Raw genomic sequence first — 11871 nt, 5'->3', positions numbered from 1 at the left:
CGCCCCCGCCCCCGACTGGCGTTTCGGCCCCACCTTCTCCCTGCCTCTCCGCCCACTCTAGCCCCGCCCTTCCAGCCCCTTCCTGCCCACCCCTCTAGCGCCTTTCGGCCCCGCCCCCCGCCCTTCCGGTCCCGTCCCCCGCCCCCGCCCCCGACTGGCGTTTCGGCCCCACCTTCTCCCTGCCTCTCCGCCCACTCTAGCCCCGCCCTTCCAGCCCCTTCCTGCCCACCCCTCTAGCTCCTTTCGGCCCACCCCCGCCCTTCCGGTCCCGCCCCCCGCCCCCGACTGGCGTTTCAGCCCCACCTTCTCCCTGCCTCTCCGCCCACTCTAGCCCCGCCCTTCCAGCCCCTTCCTGCCCACCCCTCTAGCTCCTTTCGGCCCCACCCCCGCCCTTCCGGTCCCGCCCCCCGCCCCCGACTGGCGTTTCGGCCCCACCTTCTCCCTGCCTCTCCGCCCACTCTAGCCCCGCCCTTCCAGCCCCTTCCTGCCCACCCCTCTAGCTCCTTTCGGCCCCGCCCCCCGCCCTTCCGGTCCCGTCCCCCGCCCCCGCCCCCGACTGGCGTTTCGGCCCCACCTTCTCCCTGCCTCTCTCCGCCCACTCTAGCCCCGCCCTTCCAGCCCCTTCCTGCCCACCCCTCTAGCTCCTTTCGGCCCCGCCCCCCGCCCTTCCGGTCCCGTCCCCCCCCCCCCGCCCCCGACTGGCGTTTCGGCCCCACCTTCTCCCTGCCTCTCCGCCCACTCTAGCTCCGCCCTTCCAGCCCCTTCCTGCTCGCCCCTCTAGCCCCCTTCCGGCCCCTTCCAGCCCCTTCCGGCCCCTTCCGGCCCCTTCCGGCCCCTTCCAACCCCGCCTCCCGCCCCCCGCCCCCCGCCCCCCGCCCCCACCGGCCCCTCCAGCCAGCGGCGCGGCTCGGGCTGTGGCTGGGGTCGCTCCGTCTGCTGAGGGGCTCATGTCGTCGGCCTAGAGCGCAGTCGGGCCTCGTGGTGTTTCGGGTCGGGAAGTCCCCGACTCGCTCTGCGACCCCCGCCAGTTCCCTTTTCTTTTCGTTTTCTGGCTCGACGGAGAGATGGACGTTACAAGCGCAGGGCCGCCCTTGCCCGCCCTGCGCCCTCGGCTTCCGCGAGCCCCGGCCCAGCCCCCGGGGACCGTGGTTGGGGTCGGCAGGACGCCTGGGCGGAGCCTGCAGGGCGGGAGAACCGGAGGGGGAGAGGCCGCGGAGCGCGGGGGGAGGTGGGCAGAAAGGGACACAGCGTCCCTGTTTCTCTGACCCGAAAACATGTTCACCCTCACTAGCAAGAAATGCCTTTCAAAATACACTTTTTAAAAAAATTATGATACCCAGTCCTCGCAAACATGTGATGAGAGATGAACGTTCCTGCTGGATGCTGGTGGAATCGTAAAATGGAAACAGCACGGAAAGCAGTCAGGCAATTACCTCTATCTAAGAAAATAATCCCAGTCACACAGACTTAGTTCTTGTGAATTAGGAGTCACTGAAGTATAACAGGAAAAAAATGGAAATAAATGTCCTGAAGAACGGCTGCGTACCATAAATCAGCACCCACCACTAGGCAGCCAGTTCCAGAGTCTGAAATGAAATCGCTGGCACACGTGTTGTTCCGGGGCAAGAAGGTTACAAAGGTGTACACAATCTCAACTGTGTTAAACTGGGCATTATTTGTTTCCCTGTGTGTGGGTAAGGTTATAGATAATTTAAATTTTAAAGGTTATTTTATTTTCCAAATTTTATACATGACAACTCTGACCCACAGCTTCTGCAGCAACCTGTCAGTACGGTCAAGATTTGGTCAATGACTGCCAGCTTCCCCCTCAATCTGAGGACCAAACCAGAGATCTGCAAATATCCCTCAGACATCCTGCCTCTAGTTAGCCCACCCCCAGCCTCCCCAGGCCGACAGCCTCGGATCAGGGAGCACCTGAACGGTCCCCTTTTTCACCGTAAAGCTCCCCCACTTCCCGCCTGCCTTTGACTCTGCCAGCCCCACGCGATGGCCAATTCCCTTGCGATAGCAAGTTGTGAAGAAATAGCCTCTGTTCTCCTTTCGGTGGTCTTTGCTTATTGCCACATGTTTGAGCTGTTGCGGCTGAGGGCAGAAGGCAGAGTGTTTTGTGCTTAATGACAAGAGTGGATAAAATTTTCTTGCATGAGTTCAAATATAGATCATGTTTCCACAATTAAAAAAAAGAGCAACTAAAGAAACAATGACAGTTAAATGCAATACATGATCCTGGATGGGATCTAGCAAGGGAGGAGAAAAGGCTCAAAGGGACATTATTGGAAAACATGAAAAAATTGGAATACAGTCTATAAGCCTGAAAGCCATGTTAAATTTCTTGAACTTGATTAACTGCATTTAAGGTGGTTACCTAAGTGAATATCCTTGTTCTTAAGGAAGTCTACATGCCATATTAAGTGTTCATGGAGCATTGTGTCTATAATCTACACTTACGGCCTCAGATAATGGATTGATAAATAGATAAACATGTGATATGATAAACGTGACAAAAACGTACCTGGGGTACATACCTGGGGATTTGTATTATTTGTTTAACCATCCTGTATATTTGAAATTATTTCAAAATAAAAAATCATAGTCTTAAAGTCATAAAGTACTGGGAAAAACTTTTTCTACTTTTCTATACTTTTCCCATCTTTCTGCAACAACTTTGTAATCCTTTTTAATTCACACACACACATTTGTTTGTTCTTGGAAATTATGATTTGATGATTTGGTACAATTCATAGCACTTAAGTTTAAAAATATACAACAATTCATATTTATGTACAGAATAAAAAATACATTTAAAAATTATTTGTATTATCCATATATTATTTATATTATTCTGATTGTTAAATATTTTGAATATCACCCCACATTGAATGAAAGCACTAATTGTACAATTTTGTTGTTCTTTTATGTGAGCAATTAGGATCCTTTTTGTATTCTTCTGTTTAATTTCTTTGGAATATTCACAACTTTATACTCCTACACTTAAGGCATTTATCCAAATTCCAAGTTATTTCAGATGTTTTAAATGGGTTACAGTCAATTTAAGATTTTACATTGAGAAATCTGCTAAGAACATTATTTTATTTGGTATGAATCCTTTGAAATTTATTGAAATTAAGGCAAAGTGTGTGATTGGTTTGTGCAAATACAAGAAAGGAAACTGTATTATCTAATTTATCAGTCTTTTTTGAGACAGAAAACAGTTCATTCAGTTCTTTGATGTTATTTTATCGCATTTATTGACGATGTGACAATAGTTGTGAACAAAGTAAAATCATGTAGAAATTTGTTACTAAAAAAAACACAAAGCAGCCACCATAAAATCTAGAGATGGAAAGTTGATCAGTGGTTGGGGGCTGGGGATGGGAATAGGGACTGGCTGCAAATGGGCATTTCTGGGGTGATGGAAATGCTCTAAGATTGGATTGTTATGATGGTTGCACAACTCTGCAAGCTGACTCAAAATCATTGAATTCTAACTTAAAACAAGTGAATTTTATGGTCTGTGTTGGTGATTGAATCAGGTTCCCCATAAAAGACACATCCAAGTCTTAATCCGCAAATGGTGTGGAACCCTTTGTCAACAGGATCTTCAGAGACCCCATTCAGAGGAGACCAAATTGAACCAGGGTGGGCGTCCATCCACAGGCCTGGAGTTCTTACAAGGAGGAAATTCTGACGCAGCAGGTCAGTAGCAGCCGGAGGTCAGAAGCAGATCACCAAGGGACAGAGGCTGAGACCCAAGCCAGGAGCCCCAGGATGGTGGCAAGCCAGCACCTGCACGCTACAGACTCGGGGAAAAGCATGGACCATCGAGATCTTGGATTTGGACTCCCAGCCTCCAAAACCATGAGACTTTAAATCCGTGTTGCTTAACCCAACCAGAACGTGGTATTTGTCACGGCAGCCCTGGCAGACTAGGACAGCAGGTAAATTATACCTCAATAAAGCTGGTAAGTTACAATAAAATAAAATAAAATAAAAACAGCCACCTTTTAGCAGAAGTGTGGCCCTGTGTGGACATGGGCTCCAGCTGGAAAGCCAGCCGGTTCTCACGGCTCAGTCCTGCTCTGACGCAGCCCCGGAGGCCCCCACTGGTGGCCTGTGGCCTCACAATCTGCTCCTAGAACACAAGGGCCAGCGGCTCACTGTAGCCAGTCCCAGGGGACACCTCGTCGGCCCAGACCCACCCAGAACCGCCTCCCCGGCACTCAGACCTGTGGGGCTTGGGGGTGCCCCGCACCCCACCCTTGCTGGGGCCTTCACCCTGGACGCTCCCCGCCTTTCTCTAGGAAGGTGCGTGGCAGAAGGGGCCTAAGTATTTCTGAACCTTCTGAACGTGCCGTGGGCCCAGGAGAGAAGCCAGGAGGCCCAAGCAGTGGCGAAGGGGCTAACTAAAGCTCTGCACATGGCGGGTTCTCACTTCTTTCAGGGATTTATTAAGGCATTGAGCATAGACTGACTTTTAGCCAACTGAAACGAATACAAGGAAACATATCAGGACCCGAGCGGTGTGCTTTTAAAGTTAATGGTGAGGAGGATGAGCTGCTAGAGCATTTAAAGTAACACGGGGGCCCCAGCCACGGCTACTCCGCACTCTCCACCCCGTGCTCCTCAGTCCTCTCCGCCCCTCTGGAGCCTCTGGCCCAGGCGCTCCGGGAAAGCACCCAGGTTTTACCAACTTTGGTGCCTGACAAGCACACGAGCCCCTCACCTGGTCCAAGAGGCAGGAAAGAACCCCAGGCCACGCGTCGGCAGGAGACCAGCGAGTGGAGGGAAGGGGTGGCCTGGCCGCAGCACGGCCCTGCTGCTCGCGAGGGCACAGGGCACAGAGAGCACCTCCAACGCTACACGGGGCAGCCCGGGCTCAAGACGGGGTCCCCGCCGGGCAGAGAGGAAGCCGGGAGGGCGGGAGAGTGGTCTCTCCATACCAGGAGCGGCTGCCTGTCCCACCGGGGACCAGGGCGTCTGTGTAAGGCAACTGCCCCTGCCTCAGCCTTCGCCTTCTTCCCACTAACGACTCACTGCCTGGGGAGAACCCGAGAAGTGCATCTTTCCGGAGAAAACAGGGAGGGGGCCGGTGACGAGGCCAGCCCCCACTGCCGCCCCTCGGCCCCAAGCCCCTGGGTGGCAGAGCTCAGCCGGAAACCCCCGATGGCTCGTGGTCACTGGAGGTGCTGAGCTGTCTCTCCACTTTGTTTTGGTCCTTGGCCTTGAGTCCCATGTCCACCCTCTTCTCGAAGAAGTTCACAAGCACGGACTCAGTCAGGACGGAGGCCAGGATCTGCTCGAAGGAGATGCACCAGTCGGTGTCCACGGCACCCCCACAGCGGGCGGCGGCCTCCCCGCCCACCAGCACCGTGTCGTCCGCGAGGTCCTCACACTGCAGCGAGCCGGTGCTGACCACCGAGTAGGAGGACATGGACAGGTCGTCTTTGGTTTCGTCGTCCGACAGGAACTGGGACGGGGAGCCCTGCCCCTCGCCGCGGCCCCCTTCGCCCACCACCTGGCTCTCCTGCGGCACCTTCCCCAGGTGGGTGTCTCCACCGGCTTTGGCCTGCGGGTCCCCGGCGGCCAGCGGCTGCAGCTCCCGGTCTGGCTCCTGGTGGGGTTCTGGCACGGGGGGCTTCTCCCCGTCAGGAGCTCCGTCGTGCTCCCCGCTGCCCGCGCCGTCCCTGGGCCTCCTGCCCGCCCGGGCCGAGAACTTCTTTCCGACCTCTCCGATGCGCAGGAGCAGACTGGCCACCGTGGCGATGGCGTGGTACAGGTCCTGCTCCATGGCGTCCTCGCTGAACATGTTGTAAAGCGTCTTGCACAGCTCAATGAACTGCTCCTTTTTCAGAGAAAAAAATGCAAGGACTGGAAGATGGGAAAGCTGGCCAGACTAGCCGTGCTGGCCTTCTCGCTAGTGCTGAGAGGGTGTCGTGTGAATCATTTTTCAGACTAGGAACCTGAGACCCAGAGAGGGCAGCGGCTTGCCCAATGCCACACAGCCCTTGGACAGGCCTCCTGGTCCCGCTGCCTCTTTCGGCATTGCGACAGCGCGGTTCTGATGTGGCGTCCCTCCCTGTGCCTCTCTCCATCTGTCAGCGGGACAGACGTTTCTGCTGTGCTGTTCTAAACCCAGTCACTACAGGGATCTCTTCATTGGGTTCCAGAATCACCTCCGGCTTTTTATGTTTGTAACCTGGAGCAGCTTCAACCTCGTCCTTCAGAGAAGCTCCTTGGAGGGTGATGACAAGGTGACCCCACCGGGGTCAGGTGAGGTGCGTGGGGTGGGGTGGGAGAGTGAGGTTCTTGGTACTGAACCCCCACATTCGGGCCTTCTGGCCTGAAATGGGATGAAGCCTCATTTCATAGGGCCCCCATTCCCCAGGCCTGCGGGGGAGGCTGCTCAGGCAGCAGGGATGTCCCAGCAGGGCCAGGGGCTGTGGTCAGGTCCAAGAACGGCTTCTGCTCAGGTATCCGGGGTCAGCAAGATGCCGAGCTCCCACCCTGAGACCCAGCAAAAGAACAACAGCCCTCTGGGCCCCGGGAAGGAGCAGGGTGCCGCAGGTATGTTTGTGTGTAAGACGGTGTGTGCGCGTGGCTGGCTGTGTGCGAGGCTGACGGTGTGTGCGCGTGGCTGACGGTGTGTGCGCGAGGGTGACGGTGTGTGCGCGTGGCTGACGGTGTGTGCGCGAGGCTGACGGTGTGTGCGCGTGGCTGACGGTGTGTGTGCGTGGCTGACGGTGTGTTGCGAGACTGACGGTGTGTGCGAGGCTGATGTGTGTGCGAGGCTGACAGTGTGTGTGCATGGCTGACGGTGTGTGTGCGAGGCTGACTGTGAGGGTGACGGTGTGTGCGTGAGGCTGACGTGTGTGCGCATGGCTGACGTGTGCGAGGCTGATGTGTGTGAGAGGCTGATGGTGTGTGTGTGGCTGACGGTGTGTGCGCAAGGCTGACAGTGTGTGAGCGAGGCTATGTGCACGAGGCTGACGGTGTGTGCGCGAGGCTGACCATGTGCACGAGGCTGACGGTGTGCGCGCGAGGCTGATGTGTGTGCATGGCTGACGTGTGTGCGCGCAAGGCTGACTTGTGTGTGTGCGTGGCTGATTGTGTGCGCGAGGCTGGCGTGTGTGTGAGGCTGGCGGTGTGTGTGTGTGGCTACCTGAGGCTCACTTTTCCCTGTCTGACTCTGGTTCGTGGTTCACGGATGCTGATTAAATCTGAACGCATTCCAGCACAGGAGCAGCACGTGCACAAGGCCGAGGCCAGGACTAGAAGGCCCCGGAGGCAGGGGACTCCCACCCACAGGAGATCCCCTGACGCGTCCTGGGCCACGGGCTCTGCCTGGGCCTACCTGGTTCATCTTGGGAAGGTCCTTGATCGTCTCCTTCTGAGCCTCCTTCTCCTTGGCCCACAGCCGCAGGTAGTGCCGATAGTCGGGGGGGCTGGTCCCCCTCTCCTCTGCGAGTTCAGAAAGAAACAGATTAACCGGGTAGAGCCGCTGTTCTCCTGGGGGCTGGCAGCAGGAAGGAAGAGGGCTGATGTTCCCGGGTGTGAGAGCCCGGCACGGAGCAGGACCCCTGGACATTCCTGGGTGCCGAGTAAGGCTGAAGCAGGTCTGAACTAAGTGGGGGACGATGCCCCCAAATCTGTCCCTGAAAGTGATGGAATCCCTGGAGGGCGGAGTGAGGAGGGTGGGAGTGGATGCTGCTGGAGGGGCCTGGCAGGAAGCAGACCCCTGGAGGGAGGTGGTGGCGGCGATGGCTGGGGAGGGGGGCAGCAAGGGGCGCCTGGAACCCCCCACCCCCGGGGCCTCTCCCAGCACCTGCTGGCAATGGCTTTCACCTGCTCTCTTATCCTGGACACCTCCATTCCCAGTTTCCTCTTGCTCTTCTGGCTGTGGCGTTTCTGGACAACCGGGAAGATAAAAAGAATATGCAGAGTGTTCTCATTCATGGCTCCGAGCCAGTCAGGTCCTCGGCCGGTCTGAACCGCGGCTCTCCCGCAGCACGGGGCAGGCTCCTCCAGAGGCTTCTCCTGCCCGACCTGGAGCACCCGCGCGAGGGGCGAGGACGTTTCCCCACCAGGTTACATTAACAGATAAGGCCATGGGCCCTCACTTCCTCTCTGTCAAAGGAATACTATTTTTTAAAAATTAATAACGAACATTATGGACAAAAGTACGAGAATCAATGATTTTTAGTGTCTGCTGAAAAAGGTAACATTCAGAGATGTGCTAATTCCCGGTCTGACCTGCGGCTGCCGTGACAGCTGAGGAAGAATTCTACAGCACACACGTCTGGTGCTCACTCAGCACCAGGCACCCCAAGCAACACGTTTGCAGGAGCTGGCACTCGCCGTGCTCCCCTGCAGGACGTGAGCCGAGGCAGCTCTCCAGGACGGCCCCCCGAGGCAGGGTGGCTGTGGGGAGACTGCGGGCCGGACGGCAGCCACCTGGCTCTGAAGTGGCCTTGCCAGCTGGGGGGTGGTGGAGAAAGGCCCGGACTTCTCACCAGACTCCACGGGGTCTGCTGACGGGCTCGCTTCCACCGTCCCTGGCCTTTCCCAGGAACACCGGGGAGAAACCTGCAGCGTCCCCGATTCCGAGTAATCAAACAGGAGAAGCTGCTCCTGCTTCTTTGGGTTTGTGTGGCTGAAATCCAGGCCCTTACACTTAACAACCCAATTCAAGCCTTTGCACGGTCAGTAGGACTGCCACGTAAATCTCAATACCCACTACCTTCTGTTTTTCCCTGGGAAATCACAGGGCAGAGTGATGACCAATTTTCTGAATACATTACCCACCACCCGCTCAGCTGCCAAACCCCAGGGCCCGGAGTGTCCACCTCAGCCTGGGGCAGTTGCTCCCAATGGGCTTTAAATGGAGGACAGGGCTGTGCTCTAACAGTCACTAAATGCATGTATTTTTTTTAATGAAAAAGTTATGTGGAACATCAAAACGTTTTCCAAAGCAAGCATCTACCGTTCTCCTCCGGCATCCCCACGTCTAGGCTTTGTCTGCGTCACGTTGCTGCGATGAGTAATTGTGTATTTTTTCTAAGAACCAGACATGGGAACACTCCTGCCTGTGGCCGTGAGCTGCTGGCCCGTGCTGTGTCCTGCTTCACCAACCCCCCCACCCAGCCCCGAGCACGGGGAGAGGCTGGGTTACACGGGGAAGCTCCGGGAGGGTCCCCGGGAAATGCTCCGAGGCTCTCAGACCACGCAGGGGAGCGCTAGACCCAGAGGCTCTGGGGGAGCCTAGTGCAAAGGGGACCCACCCTCCCCGGGGACTGACCTTGAGCCTCCCAGGGCAGGAAAAGATCCAGATCTGAGGCCAGAGGAGAAGCTGGAAGGGAGAGCAGAGGAGGAGCAGAGGCAGACGGAGGGAGAGGCCAAGGTCCAGGGAGACAGACACTGGGAAACGGTGAGAACCCCACAGGGAGAGCACCGAGGCCGCCCCCGGAGAGGGACAGCTGCCCCACTCCTCACGGCAGGGCCCGGGACATGCAGCCCTTCCCGGGGGCAAGGGGGCACTCCGAATGCAGACCACCTCCGTGGGCTCCGTGTGGCGGGGCCTGGCTGGAGTTTCGGGGTCCCAGGGGCGTCTCACCTTCCGAGGAGCTGTCCTCGGTGAAGTAACAGGTCGCCTCCTGCGCCGACTCGGCCTCCTCTGAGCGCAGAGCTGTGCCCGGGAGCAGGGAAAAGCGAGGGCAGGGAAACACGGGCTGCTCGGCTCACAGCTCCTGAGGCCAGGACAGGCCTCGCACCTCCCCGCAGCCCCTCCGCTCCCCCAACCCCCCAGTGCCCACTTGCAGGGCCCAGAGTGAAAGGTGAACAGGACGAGTGCTGGCCATGTTACTTTTCTTTTAGTTATTTTTGAAAATGCAATACATAGTTGAGGTAAAAAATCAGTAAAATGGTTACGTAAGTGAATATCCTTGTTCTTAAGAAATAAACATGGAAGCATTAAGTGTTCAAGAAACGTGTGTACCACCCACCCAGAAACCTGCAAATGTTTAGAGGATACACACAGATACACACACACACACACACACACGGACGGATGGATGGACAGAGAACGATACGGTAAAGGTGGCAGTGTGCTGACAGCTGGTGGATCTGAGTATCTGGGGAAGGGGGTGTTGGAGCTCTCCGTACGGTTTTATGTTACTTTTTCAACTGTCCTGGAATTTTGGAATTATTTCAAAATAGAAGTTAAAACAACAACATCAGTGACAACACAGCCTGTCGATCGGGGCACAGTGGCGTCCAGTGGAAAGGGAGCGTCCCTCCCAGCCCAGGCGCCGGCCACGAGCAGAGGACATGACCCTTGCGCCTTGTCCGGCCCAGTGGGCAGCGATGGGGAGCACACGGGGCTGCTGTGAGGGGGCTGATGCTTCCCGCTGCACAGAGCGGGGCAGAGTGGGTGGTCTAACGGGGCATGGCCCTGGAAGGAGGCTGCTGGGCAGGAACCTCGAGGCCTGGGTGCCCCGGGTGAGGTGGATGGAGAGGGGTGGGGGTGGCTCGGGAGCTGAGCGCGCAGCCCACCCCGTCATCCTCAGCCACCCGGGCCTGGCCTCCAGCAGTGCAGGGCACCCACCCACCAGAGAGCAGCGTGCCCTGGGGCGTCCCCAGGCAGGTGGCACAGGTGGGAACACAGGTCTCGGGAGAGGGCTCCACCTGCCCGGGCTGCACAGAGCAATCCCCTGGGGAGCTTGGAAAACGCAGCCGTCTGGGCCCAGCCCATCCCGGTTCTGTGAGAACCTAGGGGTGAAGCCCAGGCACCCGTGTCCTGATAATCACTCCAGCTGGTTCTGAGGATGAGCCGGTGCCCAGAACCACTGCTCCACTGCCACAGAGAGCCAGGGCGGATCAGAAACAACGGGATCTGGGTCAGCTCGGCCACGGACAATCACCACACAAGCCTCAGCTTTCTCCTGGGAGAAATGGGGCTGACGCCCTGGCTGAGCAGGGGGGAGCTCCCAGCGAATGGGGCCTCGGACCCTCCCCCGAGCCCGTCCCCACAAGGCTCGGGCCTGCCCATAGGTGACCAGCCCTGTACCAGCCTCTCCATGACCCCATGAGCATCGGGGTGCATCTTGGAGAAGGGGCCCTTCTCACAGCTGTGTGGCAGGACTCCTGGGGCCCCGTGGCCCTCGGTGGTCCCTGCAGGCTGACCCTTTGGGAACAGACAGGACCTCGAGAAACTTAAGGCAAACTAGTGAATGTAAGGAGCCAAGGCTTAAAACCCGAATCCTGCTCATGCCAGCCTCCTCGCCAGCCTGCAGATAGCTGCCTGGTGCCCCCATGAGCACGTCTGCACCGATGACACTCCTGCTGCCCGGGGGCCGCCCGGCACCTCGCCTTCTCCACGCCCCTTCCCAGGCCCTGGCTCTGCTCTCAGAACAAGGCCAGGCTGGCCCGACACAGCACCCTGGCTGCCTCCTCGGGTGGTCCACCCCCAACCAGGGCACCCTGCTATGCTGACCCCAGTCCCTGCCGTGAGGCCCAGTACCCCGCATTCCTGACCCCAGACACACATGCAGGCCTTTCGGGAGGGGCGAGGCGGCTCTCACCTGGGGGCAGGTGCAGCTTGTACAGCACCTTGAGCTTCTCCGTCAGGTCCCCATGGTACATCCCGCCTGTTGGGGAGGCCAGGGGGAGGGGCACGCTGGGGAGTGGGCTCCGAGGCCGCTGCTGGCCCGCCTCTGGGACCCTCCCCGGTGCCCTCTGGGAGAGCAGCGCCGTGAGCCAGCCGAGGCCTCCTGCCTTCCCACGGGCCCTGCAGGAGAGCTCAGCCCTTCTGTGGGCCTGCGGCAGCCCCGAACCAAACTGGGAAAGGGAGGAAGG

General features: G+C 57.7%; 1 protein-coding gene across 6 annotated transcripts in view; it reads right to left on the bottom strand.

Moving 5' to 3' along the window:
• Positions 1–3245: 3245 nt before the first annotated feature.
• TBC1D9B (TBC1 domain family member 9B) overlaps positions 3246–11871 on the bottom strand; it is a 54305-nt gene continuing 45679 nt past the window's right edge. For 3 of the 6 annotated variants that reach the window (XM_037817600.1, XM_037817606.1, XM_037817604.1), the window contains 6 exons: positions 11598–11663; positions 9632–9703; positions 9317–9367; positions 7864–7926; positions 7373–7479; positions 3246–5863 (listed from right to left, as the gene is read on the bottom strand). In XM_037817600.1, coding sequence (XP_037673528.1) covers positions 5168–5863; positions 7373–7479; positions 7864–7926; positions 9317–9367; positions 9632–9703; positions 11598–11663 — 1055 coding nt within the window. In that variant the 3' untranslated portion in view covers positions 3246–5167. Of the gene's footprint in view, positions 5864–5888; positions 6254–7372; positions 7480–7863; positions 7927–9316; positions 9368–9631; positions 9704–11597; positions 11664–11871 lie in introns of those variants that run through there. The other 3 variants (XM_037817605.1, XM_037817601.1, XM_037817603.1) reach the window with 3 other exon arrangements.

The sequence above is a fragment of the Choloepus didactylus genome, chromosome 24 (genome assembly GCF_015220235.1).
Source record: "Choloepus didactylus isolate mChoDid1 chromosome 24, mChoDid1.pri, whole genome shotgun sequence".
Lineage (NCBI taxonomy): Eukaryota > Metazoa > Chordata > Mammalia > Pilosa > Megalonychidae > Choloepus > Choloepus didactylus.
The sequence above is the reverse complement of the archived record's forward strand: the minus strand, read 5'-3'. Positions and strand labels throughout refer to the sequence as shown.